The following is a 25,257-nucleotide window of genomic DNA, read 5'->3' on the forward strand; positions in this document are numbered from 1 at the left end:
CAAATATTATTTCACTTTGCAGTCTGTTTTTAATGCACTGTTAAAAACGGGGACATTTCCGGGGACAGCTCCAGCCGGGAACAGGCAACCAAAAACGGGGACGTCTGGTCACCCTATTCTATATGTGTTCATGTAGATTGAAACAAAATAGGAAAGTGTGTGAAAATAAATGTCTGGAAATGTAAATGTATTCATGTTTTTAAACATGACAAAAAAAATATCCAAAGAGATAAAGCGGTTGAAATGCCTTTGCTGCAGAGGATCCGACCCTCTTTCGGTCTTTCACGTGACCTCTGTGCCGTCTACAGTCAAGTGTGTATGACGTTGGTGACTCAGACATGCACATGTTTTGGGGAAAATAACAAGAGAAGAGGTTTCACAGCATGTCCAGGAGATGGCGAGAATGAGACAGTATTACTCGGTGAGCTAGCAAAATAAAGTCTATGCAATAAAGAACTAGTTTAAGTGACTTTGAGTCCTTGAAAAGCGCTATATGTATATTTCCCATGTAATATTATTATTATTACTACTGTGTATACTGCAGTGGATCTACAATTGAGAGCAGACTTGATACAGTTACATAATGGATGACAATAATGTGCAAATCTGAAAACCTTTTGGATCTTGGGACATAATTGGGACATAATTGTTAATCTAAACAGTCAAAGTAAAGGTATCAACATATGCATACATTATATATACAGTATAGGCCTACTGTTAGGAACAGTATACTGCATTTTAATAACTGCCCACATACTGATATATAACCATTTTAAATGCATGCCATTGAAACTGAATATTAAATTCCCCCACATTTCCAAATCCACAAAGAAAACATACAGTAGATCAGTAGCCGAATGTTCTTCACCTCTTCAATTCAAAATGATGCAAATCACTAAAATATAGCATACAGATATACTAGATATAGAAACTGAACGTTTTGTGTAGCTGTAAAGTTTTCTGATATGTGTTTAGTTGACAGTGCCTTGACATAGTGGCAGTCAGATTGGGAAATAAAAGGTTCTAAGCGAGTTGCAAAACACATTTTGAGTGACGGGGAACATGAGTGATGAGACGTTTCACAACACGTTTTTTCCTGGCTGAGCTTTCATACTGCTACTTGGCCACCACCTTGCCAGCAGCATACCACCCTGCATACCACTGCTGGCTTTCTTCTGAAGCTAAGCAGGGTTGGTCCTGGTCAGTCCCTGGATGGGAGACCAGGTGCTGCTGGAAGTGGTATTGGAGGGCCAGTAGGAGGCACTCTTTCCTCTGGTCTAAACAAAGATCCCAATGCCCCAGGGCAGTGATTGGGGACACTGCTCTGTGTAGGGTGCCGTCTTTCGGATGGGACGTTAAACGGGTGTCCTGACTCTCTGAGGTCATTAAAGATCCCATGGCACTTATCGTAAGAGTAGGGGTGTTAACCCCGGTTTCCTGGCTAAATTCCCAATCTGGCCCTCAACCATCACGGTCACCTAATAATCCCCAGTTTACAATTGGCTCATTCATCCCCCTCCTCTCCCCTGTAACTATTCCCCAGGTTGTTGCTGCAAATGAGAACGTGTTCTCAGTCAACTTACCTGGTAAAATAACGGTAAAATAAAAAAATAAATAAACCTTCAGAAGCATACGTCACAAAAGATCACTCACCTCCATATGTCAATGATCTGCTGTATCCTCAACAATATTGTTCCTATTCTCATCACAGTAACAACAGGTTAACCCTGACACATATTCACGGCGTGATTAACCAGATAAAAATGTGTGTTTAAAATGATTTTCTTTATTTTTACTATTTTCTGCATTGTAGAATAACTATGAAATAACACATATGGAATCATGTAGTAACCAAAAAAGTGAAAAACAAATATATTTTTGATTCTTCAACGTAGCCACCCTTTCCCTTGATGACAACTTTGCACACTCTTGGCATTCTCTCAACCAGATTCACCTGGAATGCTTTTCCAACTGTCTTGAAGGTGTTCCCACATATGCTGAGGACTTATTGGTTGCTTTTCCTTCACTCTGCAGTCCAACTCATCCCAAACCATCTCAGTTGGGTTGAGGTCGGGTGATTGTGGAGGCCAGGTCATCTGATGCAGCGCTCCTTTATATATAGATATTGCATTTAGTAATATACAGTGCCTTCAGAAAGTATTCACACCCCTTGGAATCATGTTTTTAGAAAATGTTACAAATTAATTTAAAATGAAAAGCTGAAATATCTTGAGTCAAGAAGTATTCAACCCCTTTGTTATGGAAAGCCTACATAAGTTCAGGAGTAAACATTTGCTTAACAAGTCACATAATATGTTGCATGTACTAATTCTGTGTGCAATAATAGTGTTTAGCATGATTTTTTAATGACTACCTCATCTCAATACCCATACATACAATTATTTGTAAAGTCCCTCAGTCGAGCAGTGAATTTCAAACACTGATTCAACCACAAAGACCAGGGAGGCCTCGCAAAGAAGGGCACCTAGTGGCAGATGTGTAAAAAAAAAACGACAAAAACTGACGTTGAATATCTCTTTGAGCAAGGTGAAGTTATTAATTACGCTTCGGATGGTGTATCAATACACCCAGTCACTGCAAAGATACAGGCGCCCTTCCTAACTCAGTTGCCGGAGAGGAAGGAAACTAGTCAGGGATTTCACCATGAGGCCAATGGTGACTTCAAAACAGTTACAGAGTTTAATAGACGTAATAGGAGAAAACTGAGAATGGATCAACACATTGTAGTTACTCCACAATACTAACCTAAATGACAGAATGAAAAGAAGGAGGCCTGCACAAAATACAAATATTCCTAAATGTGCATCCTTCTTGCAATAAGGCACTAAAGTAAAACTGCAACAATTTGGCAAAGAAATTAACTTTATGTCCTGAATACAAATCGATATGTTTGTGGCAAATCCAACACAACACATCATTGAGTACCACTCTTCATATTTACAATCATGGTGGTGGCTGCATCATGTTATAAGTTTGCTTGTCGTTGGCAAGAATTAGGGAGGTTTTATATATATATATATTTAAAAAAAGGAATAGAACTAAGCACAGGCAAAGTCCTAGAGGCAAACCTGGTTCAGTTTTCTTTCCAACAGACACTGGGAGACAAATTCACCAGGACAATAAACTAAAACACAAGGCCGAATATACTGTACACTGGAGTTTCTTACCAAGACGATTGAATGTTCTTGAGTGGCCTAGTTACAGCTTTGGATTAAATCGTCTTGAAAATCTATGGCAAGACTTCAAAAAGGCTGTCTAGCAATGATCAACAACCAATTTGACAGAGCTTGAAGAATTTAAAATATAATCATGTGCAAATATCAACTAAAATAAAATACAATTTTATTTGTCACATTCGCCGAATATTTCACCTTACAGTGAAATGCTTACTTACAAGTCCTTAACCAACAATGCAGTTTTAAGAAAAATCAGTCTTAAGTAAAAAATGTATAATTAAAAAATGGAAGATAAAAGTAACAAATAACTAAACAGCAGCAGTAAAATAACAATAGCGAGGCGATATACAGGGGGACCGGTACAGAGTCAATGTGCGGTGGCACCGGTTAGTCGAGGTAATTAAGGTAACATGTACATGGAGGGAGAGTTAAAGTGACTATGCATAGAAAATAAACAGATAGTAGCAGCAGCGTAAAAGAGGGGTCTGGGTAGCCCTTTGATTAGCTGTTCAGGAGTCTTAAGGCTTGGGGGAAGAAGCTGTTAAGCCTTTTGGACCTAGACTTGGCGCTCCGATACTGCTTGCCGTGCGGTAGCAGAGAGAACAGTCTATAACTAGGGTGGCTGGAGTCTTTGACAATTTTTAGGGTCTTTCTCTGACACTGCCTGGTATAGAGGTCCTGGGTGGCAGGAACCTTGGCCCCAGTGATGTACTGGGCCATACGCACTACCCTCTGTAGTGCCTTGCGTTCAGAGGCCGAGCAGTTTCCATACCAGGCAGTGATGCAAACAGTCAGGATGGTGCAGCTGTAGAACCTTCTTAGGATCTGAGGACCCATGGCAAATCTTTTCAATCTCCTGAGGGGGAATAGGTTTAGTCGTGCCCTATTCACGACATAGTTTGTTGGTGATGTGGACACCAAGGAACTTGAAGTTCTCAACCTGCTCCACTACAGCCCCGTCGATGAGAATGGGGGCGTGCTCGGTCCTCCTTTTCCTGTAGTCCACAATCATCTCCATTGTCTTGATCACGTTGAGGGAGAGGTTGTTGTCCTGGCACCACATGGCCGGGTCTCTGACCTCCTCCCTATAGGCTGTCTCATCGTTGTCGGTGATCAGGCCTACCACTGTTGTGTTATCAGTAAACTTGAATATGGTCTTGGAGTCGTGCCTGGCCAGTCATGAGTGAACAGGGAGTACATGAAGGGACTGAGCACGCACCCCTGAGGGACGCCCGTGTTAATGATCAACGTGGCAGATGTGTTGTTACCTACCCTTACCACCTGGGGGCGGCCCGTCAGGAAGTCCAGGATCCAGTTGCAGAGGGAGGTGTTAAGTCCCAGGGTCCTTAGCTTAGTGGTGAGCTTTGAGGGCACTATGTTGAACGCTGAGCTGTAGTCAATGAATAGCATTCTCACATAGGAGTTGCTTGTGTCCAGGTGGGAAAGGGCAGTGTTGAGTGCAATAGAGATTGCATCATCTGTGGATCTGTTTGGGCGGTATGCAAATTGGAGTGGGTCTAGGGTTTCTGGGATAATGGTGTTAATGTGAGCCATAACCAGCCTTTCAAAGCACTTCATGGCTGCAGACGTGAGTGCCAAGGGTCGTTAGGCTAGTCATTTAGGCAGGTTACCTTTGTGTTCTTGGGCACACGGACTATAGTGGTCTGCTTGAAACATGTTGGTATTACAGACTCAGTCAGGGAGAGGTTGAAAATATCAGCGAAGCCACTTGCCAGTTGGTTAGAACAAATATTGTACAATCCAGGTGTGCAAATCTCTTAAAGACTTACCAAGAAAAGTGATTCTAACATGTATTGACTCAGGGGTGTGAATCCTTATGTACATTTTATCTTTCATTTTCAATACATTTGCTAAAATGTCAAAAAACATGTTTTCACTTTGTCATTATAGGGTAATTTGTGTTGATGGGTGTGAAAAAAAATCTATTTTATCGATTTTGAATTTAGGCTGTAACACGAAATAAGTCAAAGGGTATGAATACTTTCTGAAGGCACTGTATATAAAAAAAGTTGTACACTATATTGCATATTAAACCAGAAACATATCACACAATACTTTACAAGGACGTCTGTGATGATTCTTGCCATCCAATTATGTTTGCTTGTCAACTATCTCTCCTGGTCAATTAAGTTTTGTATGTTTAGATTTTCAGCACTTAAGTCCACTTTACATATATACTTAATACACGTCCAAGTTTGACGAGTGCTAATTTCTTTAAAAGTGTAGTAGACATTACAGATCATCATAGTCTAGCCCGTAACGAATGACTGTTTTAGCATGTATAAAGTAGAATACAAAACATACATCATCTTAACAAACATTATTAGAATTAGAATAATTGTTCATTACGCTGTTTAAACTAAAATATGTATCTAATTTAGCAATATACTGCAAAGGGGCCAGTGGTCTGACTGATCTAATTGGCAGACAACATGTAGAGCCATTTTCTCATACACAGATTAGGCTAAACACAGTCCTGGAAGAGGCATGACTACCCGCAGGCAGTGGTTTCCCAAAAGCCTGGATTGCTCAACCCTGGGTTTTCCTATAAGAACAAGACAGACTATAAAACAGAAGTGGATCTCAGAGTAGGAATCAGACATGAAGATGAAGGCTCTGGTGAGATCTCTCCTCTTGCTCACTGTGGCTAGCCTGCTGGTCAGAGGTCAGACCCAGACTGAGACCAGATATGATGACATCATCACAGCTGCTTCAAATCAGCTGCTTCCTGTGGAAGAGCAGGCTTTCCATCCCCTTCTGAACCAGCTGGAAGTCGAAACTGTGAGTATTCTGACAGTATGAACGTTTCCCTCCTCTTATTTACACAGTGCTGATGGGCACAACAACGTTTATGTGTCATGGTTTGTCAATCAGTGTTGCTTCCTAAGTGGACAGTTTGATTTCACAGAAGTATGATTGACTTGGAGTTACATTGTGTTGTTTAAGTGTTCCCTTTATTTTTTTGAGCAGTGTATATATATATGAAGAGTCAATGCTCTGATTGATCTATTTGGCAGACAATTTTGGCTTTGTTGAAACATTTAAGACCCTTTTCCCAGATGCAGATTAAGCCTAGTCCTGGACTAAGAATCTTAATACAAAATTATTTTCAGTCCAGGACATTATGTGTCTGGTAAACCAGCCTGGCCTATCTCTGATTGGCCAGGCTGGGAAAAGAAAACGAGTTGAGAATGCTAACTGAGCCATCACCTTGCTTTGTACGTTTACCTTTCTGGCACAGACAGCAAACAGGGATTACCCCGCAGGCAGTGGTTTGACAAAAAGGACGTGGTTTTCCAAAATTGCTCATCCCTGGGTTTTCCTATAAACACAAGACAGACTATTAAACAGAAGTGGATCTCAGAGTAGGAATAAGACATGAAGATGAAGGCTCTGGTGAGATCTCTCCTCTTGCTCGCTGTGCTGGTCAGAGGTCAGACCCAGACTGAGACTAGGTATGATGACATCATCACAGCTCCATCAAATCAGCTGCTTCCTGTGGAAGAGCTTCCATCCGGTTCTAAACCAGCTGGAAGTCGAGACTGAGTATTCTGACAGTATGAACGTTTCCCTCCTCTTATTTACACAGTGCTGATGGGCACAACAACGTTTATGTGTCATAGTTTGTTAAATAGTTTTATTCCAGTCAAGTTAAGCGATATTTGTCTGTTTAATATGCAACAACATGTACACATTTTCAGATACTTTTTCATGGAAAAGAAATAGACTCTATGGGGGGAAATGACCATTGAAAGAATTGACAAATGTGTTTTCTCTCTGATCCCAGTTGAATACAGAGGATGTGGACCAGTCTGAGGTGTCTGTAAGGTTGAGCTTCCCCCTGCAGGAGACGCTCTGCAGTAAGGCACAGGGGCAGCAAGGCCAACCATGTCCTCTGAAGAAAAATGGGGTATGAACAATTGGTTAGGACGTAATGCTAACAGTGTCAGAACAGTTGATCTGCAATTTTAAAAAATGCAGATGTGAAAAGTGCATTAAATGCTTAGCAGTTTATGAATTTCATGAATGTGGAAACATGCATCTCTTGAAATAATAACTTTTTCTGATTAGTCTGGTCAAAAAGGTTCTGCTTTTTCCTTTTTAAAAGTTTTAATTCATATTTTTAATGATTACAGCAGAAGATTCGGACAAGAAGAGGCAAGGCCAGTGGAGGCTCTAGTGACTCTAATATGGGTAGAAAAGATTCCAAGGGGGGTAGGAGAGGTCGTCCTGGGAGTGGCTCTCGTCCAGGGTTTGGCTCCTCCATTGCTGGAGCTAGCGGAGTAAACCATGGTGGAACTCGCACTGCATAGAACATCACAACACACCCTTTGGATAACTGCAAGATATCTCACCAATCAAAGAAACTTCAAAAGCACTCAAAGTTGTGGTTAATGGGTGAACATGCAACCTTGAGCTTCTTTTAAAAAATGCTTCTGGTAACTCTTTTGTCTACATTCTGAATTGTTTTGTATTTTGTAGCTATCATTGTTTGTAATAATGTATCTTTTCTTACATGTCAATCTTTGAATTTTAACTACGGACAATTATTTCCAGTTCATGTTTACTGCACTAATAAACTGCAAAATAAGTTTTCAAAAGACACTGTGTGTAAAATATGTAATTTCTTTCATGTTTCATGACAGTTTAGGAAGTTTTTGAGAGCTCTACGTTTTTGTGTTTATTGTTCTTTAAAAAAAGATCATTACTCTGTTGTTCTATTAGGCCGACAGTTTAGGCTTTGCTGAAACATGTCGGGATGGTTTCCTGGACACAGATTGAGTTAAGAGCAGTGGTGACCTGTCATTCAGGGCAGGTGGGGCTAGGCCCCACATTTTTAGCCAGACATTTGCCTGTTTTGCATGTTATTTTGGCATTAATACGTGTCACATATCAGTTTGCAAACAATGTAAAAAAAAAAATATTTCATTGACATAATAAAGCCGCATACAAACATGGTCTCTTTTCTGTTTTCTTGAGTAAGGCAGCTTCAAAATGCAGGTGTTTCAGCCTAGCTCAGTGCTTCTTCTGGTGGTGGGGCAAGCCAGCAGAAAATACGGATCATTGCGCCATGATTGGCTCAGTGTTCTGTCACTCATGGGGACTTTACGTCACTGACAAGTGTAAGAGGAGACATTGAAAATGCTAGCTCTTCGGTTGCTGCCATAGAAGGCCCATCCAAAAAGGCCCATGGTCATTGTTCACAAATAAAATTATGTAAAATCACGTTATATGTACAGTAGATTTGATTGGACTGATCATGTCAACATCATACTTTCAAAATCTTAGCTAGCAGGCATCATCATGAATCAAGTTGACAATCTACTGGCAAATCCTTTTTAATCCTTGTCATATGAATAGAAATAATGAAGAAAAATTATAGATAAAACGTATCGGTGCTCATTGGCCGTTAGACATAAACATTACACGACAAGTTGGAAATCACAAATTCAACGAGTGGTTTGGAAGGAATCAGTGACAGTGGCTGTGTGGTCACGAATCTGGGATTAAGGGGCTCTTTTCTAAGTTTAAAATTAAAAAACATTCAAAATTGGCCATGCTGTCAATGAAGCATGATGATCAAAACAACTGTTAACTTGGAGGACCGCCGCATTACCTTCCTGTTCAAGTGAGCCGAGCACAACAATTTGAGTCAAAAAATGTAATGTACCCAGCTTCGTAAATGATGTAATATGCCAGGAAGATATGTATACTGTAGCTAAGAAAGCAATACTAAGTGTATGTTGTGTAGTAAGATGTTAGTAGCACATTTGTCTCAACCTAATAATTTGGTCTATTTACCCATCTTAATTTCGCCTACTGTTCTGACTGTTCTAAGGTAGCCTTAAACTGTTTTAGAGAAATGTAATTATCTAATATTGTAAGAGCTTTCATTATCTGCTTATATGCCCCATTTATTTATCCTACGGTTCTAACTTTGTGTACAGTGATAATATTGTAAGAACGGCCCATGTTCTGAATTCTGTTGCTGAACAAATAGTTATATTGACTAACGTTACGTCCGTCCTAATCAAAATTACGGATTGCCTCTTATCCGCTTGTCGTCCCCTTATGCCATAGTTTTTACATCTCAATTCTCATTAGAAACCACATTTGTTTAAGCAAGTCAAACATACAGTATCAGCAATTTTTTTTAAAGGCAGTAAATGAGGCTGAATGAACTGTTTCGCTGCCAGACAAGGCTCCACTGATATCCAGGTGTAGCAGTGGTAAGATGTTGGGACCGCTGTTGGGACAGCTTGTGGGCACCGCTTGTCACCGTTATCGTCCAATGAATGTATTGTTTAGTGTTGTGTTGTGCTGTGTAGTGGCTTTGCTGGCATGCATTCCACTTTCTTTTTTGTTGCCCACCAATATTTACAGGCAAAAATTGCCACTGGTTATGAGTAATTGGTATGATCCCCGCCTATCCAGTTAGGGGCCGGAAATGTAAGAGACATAATTCAAGAAAGAAAATGTTCTTACTTTTAAGTTATTATCCGATTATTTTATGCAAATATTTTGCATATTTGTAATATTAAGAACATACAAGGCGTGATAAAATGTTTTGTATAGATTTGAGGAGAAAAGCTATGCTTGCATTTCATAAAAAAATATAACAGTGGACAGTAACAGCTGCAAAAGGTTTTTGGGGGGGTGATTAGAATCATTGTTTATGATGCTATTTTAAATTTAAAATATATATATATACAGTACATTTGAAAAGTATTCAGACCCCTTGACTTTTTCCAAATTTTGTTACATTACAGCCTTAATCTAAAATGGATTAAATCGTTTTTTTCTCTCATCAATCTACAAACAATACCCCATAATGACAAAGCAAAAACCGGGTTTTTATTAAAAAATATATATATATAATACAAAAAAACGAAATATCACATTTACATAAGTATTCCGACCCTTTACTTGTACTTTGTTCAAGCACTTTGTCGTGGAAATTCTAACCAATAAGGAGAGACTTTTTTATTTCTTCAAACAATCATACTTTAATATCGATAAATTATTGCAATAATGAAGCTGGTCAACGACCACACTTAGGTGATCGTTGAGAGCCTGACAATACAGGAAATGCTGAGGTCTTATATAGTGGACCTAAAAATGCTTAGTCATGGCTAGTTCCATCCCTTCCCGGCAGATCAGGGCATCATAAGCTACCTTGTTTTCTTCTTGTGGCTATCGGTTCATAGCGCACAAACAAGTGTTAACATTAGTTCCGTTACTCCTCTCTGATCAAGCCAGCCTTTGTTCACCTTATATCTCCACATAGCTGTGCCCTTGAAATATATGAGAAGAACAGAATGGACTGAGACACAGTGGTCTTTCTCAGAGGCTATTTGTCTTATGCTGTGTGACCAAGTTGAACAGAGGCAGTGTGGAAAAATACCAGATTCTTCATAAAAAACCTTCAAACAGACAGTGGAAATGTACAGGTTTAAGGCTCATACAGCGCATGTGCATAACAAAGTTTAGCATTAAGTACCATTCAAGTAATTCTTCATTACATTGTCTCTGCTGTACAAGCTTAAAACGCTTATACAGGATTTTCCCCTTACAATTTTTTGCAGTGATTACAGCCTCGAGTCTTCTTGGGTATGATGGTACAAGCTTGACACACCTGGATTTGTATATATATATACACTGCTCAAAAAAATAAAGGGAACACTTAAACAACACAATGTAACTCCAAGTCATGTGCCATCCTGGATGAGCTGCACTACCTGAGCCACTTGTGTGGGTTGTAGACTCTGTCTCATGCTACCACTAGAGTGAAAGCACCGCCAGCATTCAAAAGTGACCAAAACATCAGCCAGGAAGCATAGGAACTGAGAAGTGGTCTGTGGTCACCACCTGCAGAACCACTCCTTTATTGGGAGTGTCTTGCTAATTGCCTATAATTTCCACCTTTTGTCTATTCCATTTGCACAACAGCATGTGAAATGTATTGTCAATCAGTGTTGCTTCCTAAGTGGACAGTTTGATTTCACAGAAGTATGATTGACTTGGAGTTACATTGTGTTGTTTAAGTGTTCCCTTTATTTTTTGAGCAGTGTATATATATATGAAGAGTCAATGCTCTGATTGATCTATTTGGCAGACAATTTTGGCTTTGTTGAAACATTTAAGACCCTTTTCCCAGATGCAGATTAAGCCTAGTCCTGGACTAAGAATCTTAATACAAAATGATTTTCAGTCCAGGACATTATGTGTCTGGTAAACCAGCCTGGCCTATCTCTGATTGGCCAGGCTGGGAAAAGAAAACGAGTTGAGAATGCTAACTGAGCCATCACCTTGCTTTGTACGTTTACCTTTCTGGCACAGACAGCAAACAGGGATTACCCCGCAGGCAGTGGTTTGACAAAAAGGACGTGGTTTTCCAAAATTGCTCATCCCTGGGTTTTCCTATAAACACAAGACAGACTATTAAACAGAAGTGGATCTCAGAGTAGGAATAAGACATGAAGATGAAGGCTCTGGTGAGATCTCTCCTCTTGCTCGCTGTGTCTAGCCTGCTGGTCAGAGGTCAGACCCAGACTGAGACTAGGTATGATGACATCATCACAGCTCCATCAAATCAGCTGCTTCCTGTGGAAGAGCTTCCATCCGGTTCTGAACCAGCTGGAAGTCGAGACTGAGTATTCTGACAGTATGAACGTTTCCCTCCTCTTATTTACACAGTGCTGATGGGCACAACAACGTTTATGTGTCATAGTTTGTTAAATAGTTTTATTCCAGTCAAGTTAAGCGATATTTGTCTGTTTAATATGCAACAACATGTACACATTTTCAGATACTTTTTCATGGAAAAGAAATAGACTCAATGGGGGGAAATGACCATTGAAAGAATTGACAATACTGTGTTTTCTCTCTGATCCCAGTTGAATACAGAGGATGTGGACCAGTCTGAGGTGTCTGTAAGGTTGAGCTTCCCCCTGCAGGAGACTCTCTGCAGTATGGCACAGGTGCAGCAAGGCCAACCATGTCCTCTGAAGAAAAACTACAGTCACAAATGTTGCACAAGTGTTAGGAATTTTGTTAATAAATAGTTAAAACAAATTCTAGCTTTAGATAAAACTATAACTAATTGAACTCTGCACGCCTGGTGAAAAGAGATTTGTGTTGTGGGTTATAAAGTAAGCAGAAAGGGTCATTAAACTATGGTTGAACTGACCCAAATTAGCCCTGAGATGTTTAGATAAGGCTGTGGGTAACTTTTTAGGTCTTCCATTATCTTGAGTTGTCTGCTAAAGTGGTAATAAATTATAGTGAGCCTTCAGGATAATTGATTATATTATGTGTCATGTGTGTGTGCTGTGAAGTTGGAATGAACTTTTGAACCTGTTTTCTATTTGTCAGGACAATGAGACTTATTCTGTAACCTATGACGTCATATCTTGTATATAAACCTGTGTTTATGATCAAATGGCAGCGTGCTCCGAGAATAAACACTATTATCTCATTTTAATAAGACTGTATCCTGTCTATTTTATGTTAATAAGTATCTTACAAATTCTTATAAATAGACAGATTGAATTTAATTAATGAGTACATTAGAGGAATTATTTAATTCCACTAACAACAAGTCATATTTACAATTAAGTTAAACTCTCTCTCACTACCCCCTCTCCCCCTCTCTCTTCTATCTCTCTATTTCTCCCCTCTCTTTCTCCTCCCTGCCCCCTCTCTCTCTCTTCCCTCTCTCTCCATTTCACCAGCCGTTCCTCACTTCACTTCACACTTGGTAGGCCAGTGGGCTCTCCTAGCTCTGGTTGATTGGTGCTGTCCATCATCCTGTGACTGTTGGTGGGCATGGTGAGGAGGGTGTTCTGAATGCTGAAGGCCGGCACGGCGCTGTAGCTCTTCGGCCTGATCATCAGTGATGCCAGTGCTGGTTCAGGCCCTGCTTGGGCTTGCCGGCTCCAGGTCATTGAAAATGCTTGTAAGAAAGAGGGTTCTCAATTATTATCCTATTAGGTGTTTGTGTCTGTTACATGTAATATCATCTGACATCTGTGAAACATGGGGAATACAGAGAGATAAAAAGGAAGAGTTTGTTAGCAATTTCAGATGTAGATATACAGTATATTCTCTCTCTCTCTCTATGGCAGTATTTGCATTAATTCATATCCTGCCTATATTTTTACTAAATGGTTCACAGGCTACGTGAATATAACAGTGCAATACATGACGGCGGGGTACATTAAACAAAGTTAATCTGCAGTGCACACAAATATTAAGGGCACTTCCACACTGGTCTGATCAGTATTAAAGCAACATGACAGGTTGGTCTCTTGGCCTCCCTATGGTCTATAGGGTAGAGTGGTGCATTCTGCTGAGGAAAGAGAAGAGGCTGGAAAGAACAGAATGTTGAGACAGTTTGAGATGTAGTATAAATATAACCTGGCATCATGTTTAGGCTACTATACAACTGCAAGACCAAGATGAGTGCTGAACAACATATCAGCATGCACATAAAATGCAACAATGTGGGTTCTACAATTGTCCTATTACTATTCCATCAAATGGATCACTTACACTATGCACATTTTTCTAAATTGTCATCTTGACTCCCTTCATTAAAAACTATATTAAAAACGTACTTTGTCAAAAGAAGACACCTCATAACAACATTTTTAATTCCTGTTAAAAACCTACTAGTTTGACCTGTGTTTCCCTGTGGATTCGCCATCAAAATCCGTCAGTTTAAGCAAGAGATATCAGTCCTCCATGTGCCTATGTCGGCATTCCGTTTTGTCACCAAAGCCCCATATACTACCCACCACTGCGACCTGTATGTTCTCGTTGGCTGGCCCTCGCTTCATACTCGTCGCCAAACCCACTGACTCCAGGTCATCAACAAGACCCTGCTAGGTAAAGTCCCCCCTTATTTCAGCTCGCTGGTCACCATAGCAGCACCCACCTGTAGCACACGCTCCAGCAGGTATATCTCTCTGGTCACCCCCAAAGCCAATTCCTCCTTGGGCCGCCTCTCCTTCCAGTTCTCTGCTGCCAATGACTGGAACGAACTACAAAAATCTCTGAAACTAGAAACACTTATCTCCCTCACTAGCTTTAAGTACCAGCTGTCAGAGCAGCTCACAGATCACTGCACCTGTACATAGCCCATCTATAATTTACCCCAAACAACTACCTCTTCCCCTACCTACTGCATTTATTTATTTATTTATTTTGCTCTTTTGCTCTTTTGCACCCCATTATTTCTATTTCTACTTTGCACATTCTTCCACTGCAAATCTACCATTCCAGTGTTTTACTTGCTATATTGTATTTACTTCGCCACCATGGACTTTTTTTGCCTTTACCTCCCTTATCTCACCTCATTTGCTCACATTGTATATAGACTTATTCTTCTACAATATTATTGACTGTATGTTTGTTTAACTCCATGTGTAACTCTGTGTTGTTGTATGTGTCGAACTGCTTTGCTTTATCTTGGCTAGGTCGCAATTGTAAATGAGAACTTGTTCTCAACTTGCCTACCTGGTTAATAAAAGGTTAAATAAAAAAATAAAATTTCGCATCTGCTTTGAAAGGTGGCAGAGCTAGAGGGGTGTTTGTCAGGCCATGAGACATTCCGAAAACTATTATGACCACTCTATGGAAAGGGGAGACTCTCACGAACACGATGGTGTGTCACGGGACCCGTCTGAAGGTAACCCATACAAATGAATGGAAGTATGGAGGTAGTTTTGTGCAAACAAAAATAAGGGGTTAAATATGTGTCTAAAACAACATTCTTTATTTTTGGACTGTCTTTTTTGCCATTTATGAATGTTGTTCAATGCATTTCTATGGGCTATAGTAGCAAGAGCCAAATTCAACGGCGTAGACTTTTAGAGGCTAACACACTTAATAACACAATTATGGGAATTAGAGGGTCCTACAGGTAACTCAGTCTAAATAGATGGTTTTTGAACAAGGCCAATGCACCGTCCCAGAGCAGTTAAGGCTGATAGGTAGCCTCTGCCACAGGTTTTCACCTGGGCCAGGGTTAGCTGGGCCAGGGTTAGCTGATAGGTAACCAAGCTAAAACATCTGACCTTAAAACTTTCCATCACCAATTTCCAGATGCCCTCTGGTGCCCACAATGGAGTGAAGAACAGTTGAGTTGTGTGGGCTGTATGCTTGAAAATGGTGACATTAGATGATAAGAAATAATCGTAGCCATAACATGCCTTTTCATGATTCAAACCTGATAGAGAGAGGTGGGATAGACATGAGGGATAGGAGAGAAAGTAAATGGAAGGTCAGACCAGTTTTAAAAAAAAACAGAATGTGTACCTTACAAGATAACACTGTACATTTCATGGTTATTCGTTCTGCAACCGGTTGTCCTATTAGTAAGCCATGCACCCCTGTGGGTGGAGGCATGTTGCTTGTGCAATGCGACACGGAGATAAGCCTCTCATTTTACAATGGTGCTTGGTGGTTCAGTATATATGTTTATATATTTGAGAACAGTTCATTGAAGTTAATTTGAATTTATGACTTAATAAGTAAGATATCTTCTGAAGTGGGCAGTGCAGTAAAAAAAAAAAAGATTTCCGCAATACGAGGTCGAGCTAACACTCTGAAATTGTGAAAATTATGATAATGCGCTTTTTCGTAAGAGCTGAATTTCAGGCTGTTCAGGTGGGATGGAACTTTTGGCTGACATTTTTTATATTTTTTTATTTAACCTTTATTTAAGTAGGCAAATTAGTTAAGAACAAATTCTTATTTACAATGACGGCATACCAAAAGGCAAAAGGCCTACTTTATTGGGCACAGACAGCAGCACAATGGACAAGAAGGTAGATACAACTATACATCACACGAAGTAGCCACAACTGTCAGTAAGGGTGTCCATGATTGAGTCAATAAATTAAGAGATGGAGATAAAACTCTCCAGTTTGAGTGTTTTTTGCAGCTCGTTCCAGTCGCTAGCTTCAGCAAACTGAAAAGAGGAGCAACCCAGGGACTTGTGTGCTTTAGGGACCTTTAACAGAATGTGACTGGCAGAACATGTATTGTATGTGGAGGATGAGGGCTGCAGTAGATATCTCATATAGGGGGGAGTGAGGCCTAAGAAGGTTTTATAAATAAGCATCAACCAGTGTGTCTTGCGACAGGTATACAGAGATGACCAGTTTACAGAGGAGTATAGAATGCAGTGATGTGTCCTATAAGGATCATTGGTGGCAAATCTGATGGCCGAATGGTAAAGAACATCTAGCCGCTCGAGAGCACCCTTACCTGCGATCTATAAATTATGTCGCCGTAATCTAGCATGGGTAGGATGGTCATATGAATCAGGGTTAGATTGGCAGCTGAGGTGAAAGAGGAGCGATTACGATAGAGGAAACCAAGTCTAGATTTAACCTTAGCCTGCTGCTTTGATATGTGCTGAGAGAAGGTCAGTGTACTGTCTAGCCATACTCCCAAGTACTTGTATGAGGTGACTACCTCAAGCTCTAAACCCTCAGAGGTAGTAATCACACCGGTGGGGAGAGGGGCATTCTTCTTACCAAACCACATGACCTTTGTTTTGGAGGTGTTCAGAACAAGGTTAAGGGCAGAGAAAGCTTGTTGGACACTAAGAAAGCTTTGTTGTAGACATCATGACGTCTTAATGTGATCTGATTATAATAGACCAATAACTGTTCATCTGGGTAAAGGGGTGGGCTCTAGACTATTCTATCAGCCATTCAGTGTGTATGTAAATATTTTCACATTTGTTTCCTAACGCCCACATGATCAGACTGAGCATTTCAAGGGCCAAAGGAGGCTCAGGGAAATAAATGATTAAAAATATATTTTGGAGTTATTTTCATTAAATAAACACACACAGTGATTTATTAGACATACATTGATGATTTAAAAATAAAATTACAAAGACTGTATGGGTCCTTTAATAGAACATATTCTGCCTGAATGGGGTATTGTTTGCCTGTATTCTTTGGATTATCAAATGCTTGGAATAAATTGTGCTTGTTGACAAGACAGACCTGGTTGTCTTCATTGTTGTCAATAGGTTGAGAGCTTCAAGTTCCTTAGTGTCCACATCAACAACAAACTAGAATTGTCCAAACACACCAAGACAGTCGTGAAGAGGGCATGACAAAGCCTATTCCCCCTCAGGAAACTAAAAAGATTTGGCATGGGTCCTGAGATCCTCAAAAGGTTCTACAGCTGCAACATTGAGAGCATCTTGACTGGTTGTATCACTGCCTGGTACAACAATTGCTCGGCATCTGACCGCAAGGCACTACAGAGGGTAGTGCGTACGGCCCAGTACATCACTGGGGCTAAGCTGCCTGCCATCCAGGACCTCTACACCAGGCGACGTCAGAGGAAGGCCCTAAAAATTGTCAAGGACCCCAGCCAACCCAGTCATAGACTGGGTAACCCAGTCATAGACGCATGGCAAGCGGTACCAGAGTGCCAAGTCTAGGACAAAAAGGCTTCTCAACAGTTTTTACCCCCAAGCCATAAGACTCCTGAACAGGTAATCAAATGGCTACCCGAACTATTTGCATTGTGTGCCTCCCCCCCAACCCCTCTTTTTACGCTGCTGCTACTCTCTGTTTATCATATATGCTTAGTCACTTTAACTATACATTCATGTACACACTACCTCAATTGGGCCGACCAACCAGTGCTCCCGCACATTGGCTAACCAGGCTATCTGCATTGTGTCCCACCCACCACCCGCCAACCCCTCTTTTACGCTACTGCTACTGTCTGTTCATCATATATGCATAGTCACTTTAACCATATCTACATGTATATACTACATCAATCAGCCTGACTAAACGGTGTCTGTATGTAGCCTCGCTACTTTTATAGCCTCACTACTGTATATAGCCTGTCTTTTAACTGATGTTTTATTTCTTTACCTACCAATTGTTCACCTAATACCTTTTTTGCACTATTGGTTAGAGCCTGTAAGTAAGCATTTCACTGTAAGGTCTACACCTGTTGTATTCAGCGCACGTGAGAAATAAACTTTGATTTGATTTGATTAACGGGAAACATTGATAGTGTTAACAGGGAAAACTCAGGGAAAACTCTAGAAAGTTAAATGAAGTTCAATCTTGTGCTTCTCTTCAGTCTCGGGACTACTGCGCACCCGTGGGAACATTGCCTTTCTTAATTCAGCCCAATGGTCTTAATATGCAGATGCTGAAAAGTTATGTAACAACTAAGGATTAGTTGCGTTGCATGTGGTTTTGTTGCCATGTAGGCATAGTATTTAGCCTTTGTTGGGGTCAGCCAATGGGACTGTAATTCCTTAGATGCTGGTTATTAAAGATGTAGCCTTAGTGGAGTTGCCAACAACCTGGATCTTCTGGTTTTCAGGGATACAGCTATTTTCAACCTAGCTTCCAATGAAAACTGGATATGGGAACTCCTCTCTTACGCCTGCTACTTCAGGTTACTAAAGATGTGTTAGCTTCCAGGTGATAAGGCAGTGAGTGAGAAAGACCCTGGGTGGTCAACACAACTTGGTTAAATACAACCTGTCAGAAAAAGAAGTACCTATTAAGTGTCTAGCTAGGCCATGTCACATATAAGCTGTGCTCTGTACTGTTCTGAAATCATCATCATTACAATACTACAAGTCAACTGTGATTCCAATGTCTATCATCTGTGCACTAACCAGCAGCCGAGAGTGAGCCAGCACCGAAGAAAGGACAGTCCCCAACAGCTCCCCCCAACAGACTGGGTATGGCATAGGCATATGCCTATCTCTGATATCCAGATATCTCAACCTTTAGTATTAGAAAATAAGCCACACTTCCAGTTCACATGTCTTTATTTTACTTGCTCTAGAGAGATAAATGGCCGAATCAGAATGTACAAAACATACAATGAATTCCCAATGACTGTCTTTATTGTAATTTGCATTGCAAACAATTTGACACATTGAAAAAATTGTCGCTCAGCCATGCATTTCAATAAGTAAAGGGCAACTATCAATTTCCCATCCAGTTAGAGTGTTACTGGGCCAAGCCTAGGAGACACCAACATTTCAAACTGGCACCAGTAGTTTCTTTGAAGAGTACGAAATGTGTCTCAAAGTGAGTCTCTGAACACAATGTACAGAGACAGGATGAGGGTCATTAAGAATAATGTGAATTTAATGTCAACCAGGTCTGCCTTGTCAAAGAGCACAATTTATTCCAAGAGCTGGTGACTAGATATTCCAAAGAATCCAGGAACAACGCCCCCTTAGGCAGAACATTTTATATTGAGAACTAGGATGTTTCCCTAACTGCTACTCAAAGATATCTTACTTATTAAGTCATAAAATTCACTGCAATAAACTTGTCTGAAATATATTAGCATAACTACACAGAACCGTAAAATGAGACCTACAGTATCTCCGTTTTAAAATGTGTTCGAATGTACGAGCTACATGCCTCCTCCCACTGGGGCGTGGCTTACAGATCGATGAACGCCCCTCCAATTCATAATTACTAGTGAGAAACTCATCTATCATCCTTGAGCTCAGACTTCTCCCACATTATGAACTCTGACATCACCTACTAAGGAAATTACCTCGATAGCAGATTTTTTTGCAGTTAAATGCAACCCTAACAAAACATTATTTATAAAAATCTAAATCGATTAATATGTGTTTTTGTTCACGAGGATGGTAGCCTAGGTCAATTTTTAGTTTATGGTTATCGCTTGTTTGCCATTAGCCAATCGGCGTTAACGAGTTTAAAGCACGTGAATGCACACAATTTATTTTCAGTTTCCCACTGTTTATGAACGCAGCATCATTACACCGGTTTCATAACCCAAATAACACCTACTCCTGGATAGCCATGATTAATGAAGCATTCATTTAAAAAATTAATGTTTGTTGTTGTCCAGGACACACTGTATAGTGTCAGGCCTAATCAACAGTGTCATAGCATCCACTCACCCACTCACCCACTCACCCACTCACCCACTCACCCTCACCTATAATGTTTGGAATGTCATTTTGTTTCCTTCTTGAAGAAACACATATGGGCATTTCAAAGTAATAGTGAGCATGAATGTATATGATTTGCCCCAATACAGGAGTGCAACAAATATAAATATAGCCTAATTTAAATGTAAACCCACTTTGTATAAACATTCAGGGTTAAGACATTCAGAACCAGGAACTAATCGAAATGCGTCCTTCCCGCTCCTATCATATTTCGAAGATAGCAAGTGTAAATGCGTATAAAACATTAGGGATATCTTCTTATTATTGAGTTGCATCGCCTTTTGCCCTCAGAACAGCCTCAATTTGTTGGGGCAAGGGCTCTACAAGGCGTCAAAAGCGTTCCACATCGAGGCTGGCCCATGTTGACTCCAATGCTTCTCTCAGTTGTGTTAAGTTGGCTGGATGTCCTTTGGGTGGTAGACCATTCTTGATAAACTCGGGAAAGTGTTGCAGTTCTTGAAACACTAAATCCGGTGTACCTGGCACCTACTACCATAACCTGTTCAAAGGCACTTAAATCTTTTGTCTTGCCCATTCACTTTCTGAATGGCAGACATACAGTGCCTTCGGAAAGTATTCAGACCCCATGACTTTTCCACATTTTGTTACATTACAGCCTTTTTCTACACACAATACCCCATAATGACAAATTGAAAACATTTTTTTTTAAATGTTAGCAAATTTATAAAAAATAAAAAACAGCAATACCTTATTTACATAAGTATTCAGACCCTTTGCTATGAGACTCGAAATTGAGCTCAGGTGCATCCTGTTTCCATTGATCATCCTTGAGATGTTTCTACAACTTGATTGGAGTCCACCTGTGGTAAATTCAATTGATTGGACATCATTTGGAAAGGTCCAACAGTTGACAGTGCATGTCAGAGCAAAAACCAAGCCTTGAGGTTGAAGGAATTGTCCGTAGACAGGATTGTTTCCAGCCAGAGATCTGGGGAAGAGTACCAAAACATTTCTGCAGCATTGAAGGTCCTCAAGAACACAGTGGCCTCCATTATTCATAAATGGAAGAAGTTTGGAACGACCAAGACTCTTCCTAGAGCTGCCCCCCCCCACTAAACTGAGCAATCGCGGAGAAGGGCCTTGTCAGGGAGGTGACGAAGTACCCGATGGTCACTCTGACAGAGCTCTAGAGTTCCTTTGTGGAGATGTTAGAACCTTCCAGAAGGACAACCATCTCTGCAGCACTCCACCAATCAGGTCTTTATGGTAGAGTGGCCAGACGGAAGCCACTCTTCAGGAAAAGGCACATGACAGCCCACTTGGAGTTTGCTAAAAGGCACCTAAAGCACTCTCAGACAATTAGAAACAAGATTATCTGGTCTGATGAAACCAAGATTGAACTCTTTGGCTTGAATGCCAAGCGTCAAGTCAGGAGGAAACCTGGCACCATCCCTACGGTGAAGCATGGTGGTGGCAGAATCATGCTGTGGGGTTGTTTTTCAGCGGCAGGGACTGGGAGACTAGTCAGGATCAAGGCAAAGATGAACGGAGAAAAATGCATAGAGATCCTTAAGCACACAGCCAAGACAACGCAGGAGTGGCTTCAGGACAAGTCTCTGAATGTTCTTGAGTTTCCCAGCCAGAGCCCGGACTTGAACCCAATCGAACATCTCTGGAGAGACCTGAAAATAGCTGCGCAGAAACGCTCCTCATCCAATCTGACAGAGCTTGAGAGGAGCTGCAGAGAAGAATGGGAGAATCTCCCCAAATACAGGTGTGCCAAGCGTGTAGTGTAAAATTGTAAGGGGTGCGTGTTGGTGGCAGGGAAGTCATGCACAGGAGAACGAACTTGGTATAAACGGAGTTCCTTAATAAATGCTGACAAAACTCCAAAACAACCAAAATGTACAAAATAACAAAGTGGGTACAAAACCCGTCTCACACCAACACTAAATAGCACATCACATACAATCAAAACAAACTCCGACAAGGACATGAGGGGAAACAGAGGGTTAAATACACATGTAATTGATGGGATTGAAACCAGGTGTGAAGGAAGACAAGACAAAACCAATGGAAAATGAAAAATGGATCAGTGATGGCTAGAAGGCCGGTAACGTCGATCGCCGAACACCGCCCGAACAAGGAGAGGGACCAACTTCCGTGGAAGTCATGACAGTACCCCCTCCCCCCCCTGACGCGCGTCTCCAGCTGCGCGTCGGCACTGACCTCGGGGACGATCCGGAGGGCGAGGCGCAGGGCGATCCGGATGGAGACGGTGGAAATCTCACAGCATGGAAGGATCCAACACGTCCTCCACCGGAACCCAGCATCTTTCCTCCGGACCATACCCCTCCCAGTCCACGAGGTACTGAAGGCCCCTTGCCCGACGTCTCGAATCCAGTATGGAACGAACGGAGTACGCCAGGGCCCCCTCGATATCCGGAGGGGGTGGAGGAATCTCCCGCCCCTCAGACTCCTGGAGTGGGCCAGCCACCACCGGTCTGAGGAGAGACATATGGAACGAGGGGTTAATGCGGTAATCGGGGGGAAGCTGTAACATACCTCGTTCACTCTCCTCAGGACTTTAAATGGCCCCACAAACCGCAAACCAAGCTTCCGACAGGGCAGGCGGAGGGGCAGGTTTCGGGTCGAGAGCCAGACCCTGTCTCCCGGTGTGAACACAGGGGCCTCACTGCGGTGACGGTCTGCGCCAACTTTCTGGCGCAGTACGGCGCACTGAAGGTGGACATGGGCGGCATCCCATGTTTCTTCCGCGCGCCGGAACCAGTTGTCCACGCAGGAGCCTTGGTCTGACTCTGATGCCAAGGAGCCAGAACTGGCTGATACCCCAATACACACTGGAAGGGAGAAAGGTTGGTGGAGGAGTGGCGGAGCAAGTTCTGGGCCATCTCTGCCCAGGGCACGAACGCCGCCCACTCCCCCGGCCGGTCCAGGCAATAAGACCTCAGAAACCTACCCACATCCTGGTTAACTCTCTCCACCTGCCCGTTACTCTCGGGGTGAAAACCTGAGGTAAGGCTGACCGAGACCCCCAAACGTTCCATGAACGCCTTACAGACCCTTGACATGAACTGGGGACCCCAATCAGACACTATACCCTCAGGCACCCCGTAGTGCCGGAAGACGTGTGTAAACAGGGCCTCCACAGTTTGTAAGGCCGTATGGAGACCGGGCAAAGGGAGGAGACGACAGGACATAGAAAAATGATCCACAATGACCAGGATCGTGGTGTTACCCTGTGAAGGTGGAAGATTGGTTAGGAAATCCAATGACAGGTGCGACCACGGCCGTTGTGGAACGGGTAAGGGTTGTAACTTACCTCTGGGCAGGTGTCTAGGAGCCTTGTACTGGGCGCACACCGAGCAGGAGGAAACATAAACTCTCACGTCCTTAGCTAAAGTGGGCCACCAGTACTTCCCACTAAGACAACGCACCGTCCGACCAATCCCAGGATGACCAGAGGAAGGTGACGTGTGGGCCCAATAGATCAGCCGGTCGCGGACAGCAGACGGAACGTACAGATGCCCAGCTGGACACTGAGGGGGAGCGGGCTCTGCACGTGACGCCTGCTCAATGTCCGCGTCCAGCTCCCACACTACCGGCGCCACCAAACAAGAGGCGGGGAGTATGGGAGTGGGATCCATGGGCCGCTCCTCTGTGTCATACTGCCGGGACAATGCGTCTGCCTTAACGTTCTGGGAGCCTGTTCTGTAAGAAAGGGTAAACACAAAACGGGTGAAAAACATGGCCCACCTTGCCTGGCGAGGGTTCAGTCTCCTCGCCGCCCGGATGTACTCCAGATTGCAGTGGTCAGTCCAGATGAGAAAAGGGTGTCTAGCCCCCTCAAGCCAATGTCTCCACGCCTTCAGGGCCTTGACGACAGCCAACAACTCCCGGTCACCCACGTCATAGTTTTGTTCCGCCGGGCTGAGCTTCTTCGAGAAGAAGGCACAAGGGCGGAGCTTTGGAGGCGTACCCAAGCGCTGAGAGAGCACAGCTCCTATCCCAGCCTTGGACGCGTCCACCTCCACTATGAACGCCAAAGAGAGATCCGGATGGGCCACCACGGGAGCCGAGGTAAACAAAGCCCTCAGGCGACTGAAAGCCCTGTCCGCCTCAGCTGTCCACTGCAAGCGCACCGGGCCCCCCTTCAGCAGTGAAGTAATGGGAGCCGCTACCTGACCAAAACCCCGGATAAACCTCCGGTAGTAGTTGGCAAACCCTGAGAATCGCTGCACCTCCTTTCCCGTGGTGGGAGTCGGCTAATTACGCACGGCTGCAATTCGGTCACTCTCCATTTCCACCCCTGACGTGGAAATTCGATACCCTAGGAAGGAGATTTCTCAGCCTTGACTTACAGGTCATGCTCCAACAGGCGACCAAGCACTTTGTGCACCAGGGACACATGCTCGGCGCGTGTAGCGGAGTATATCAAAAAATCTATATACACCACTACACCCTGCCCGTGCAGGTCCCTGAAAATCTCGTCTACAAAAGCTTGGAAGACTGATGGCGCATTCATCAACCCGTACAGCATGACGAGGTACTCATAGTGCCCAGAGGTGGTACTGAAAGCCGTCTTCCACTCGTCTCCCTCTCGGATACGCACCAGATTGTAAGCTCTCCTGAGATCTAGTTTGGTGAAGAAGCGCGCCCCGTGCATTGACTCTATCGCTGTTGCTATGAGCGGTAGCGGGTCACTATACCTCACCGTGATCTGATTTAGACCCCGGTAGTCAATACACGGACGCAGACCTCCCTCCTTCTTCTTCACAAAAAAGAAACGAGGAGACGGGTGAAGTGGAGGACCGAATGTACCCCTGATGCAGGGATTCGGGGACATATGTTTCCATAGCCTTCGTTTCCGCCTGTGAGAGGGGATACACATGACTCCTGGGAAGTGCAGCGTCTACCAGGAGATCTATCGCACAATTGCCCCGTCGATGAGGTGGTAATTGAGTCGCCTTCAGCCAAATCGGCATATTCAGGGGGAATGCGCACGTTGGAGACCTGGTCTGGACTCTCCACCGTAGTAGCACCAACGGA

General features: G+C 42.6%; 1 protein-coding gene across 2 annotated transcripts; it reads left to right on the forward strand.

Annotated features, from left to right (window-relative positions):
- Positions 1-5,796: 5,796 nt before the first annotated feature.
- Positions 5,797-8,176, forward strand: LOC139550579 (uncharacterized). Of its 2 annotated transcripts, none has more exons than XM_071361543.1 (3): positions 5,797-5,999; positions 7,006-7,128; positions 7,358-8,176. In XM_071361543.1, the coding sequence occupies exons 1-3, from the start codon at positions 5,820-5,822 to the stop codon at positions 7,529-7,531; spliced, it is 477 nt and encodes a 158-aa protein (XP_071217644.1). In that variant the 5' UTR covers positions 5,797-5,819; the 3' UTR covers positions 7,532-8,176. The 2 variants fall into 2 exon arrangements, with proteins under 2 accessions (XP_071217644.1, XP_071217643.1); XM_071361542.1 differs by having other exon boundaries at positions 5,799-5,999; positions 7,355-8,176.
- The last annotated feature ends 17,081 nt before the right edge of the window (positions 8,177-25,257 follow it).

This window comes from Salvelinus alpinus, chromosome 23 (genome assembly GCF_045679555.1).
Source record: "Salvelinus alpinus chromosome 23, SLU_Salpinus.1, whole genome shotgun sequence".
NCBI lineage: Eukaryota > Metazoa > Chordata > Actinopteri > Salmoniformes > Salmonidae > Salvelinus > Salvelinus alpinus.

What these genes read in the sequence shown, in the direction of transcription:
- LOC139550579 (XM_071361542.1), top strand. Translation starts at nt 5,820, where the DNA reads ATGAAGATGAAGGCTCTGGTGAGATCTCTCCTCTTGCTCACTGTGGCT. An exon ending in ACCAGCTGGAAGTCGAAACT is followed by an intron (nt 6,000 to 7,005) that starts GTGAGTATTCTG and finishes CTCTGATCCCAG; the next exon opens with TTGAATACAGAGGATGTGGA. An exon ending in GTCCTCTGAAGAAAAATGGG is followed by an intron (nt 7,129 to 7,354) that starts GTATGAACAATT and finishes TAATGATTACAG; the next exon opens with CAGAAGATTCGGACAAGAAG.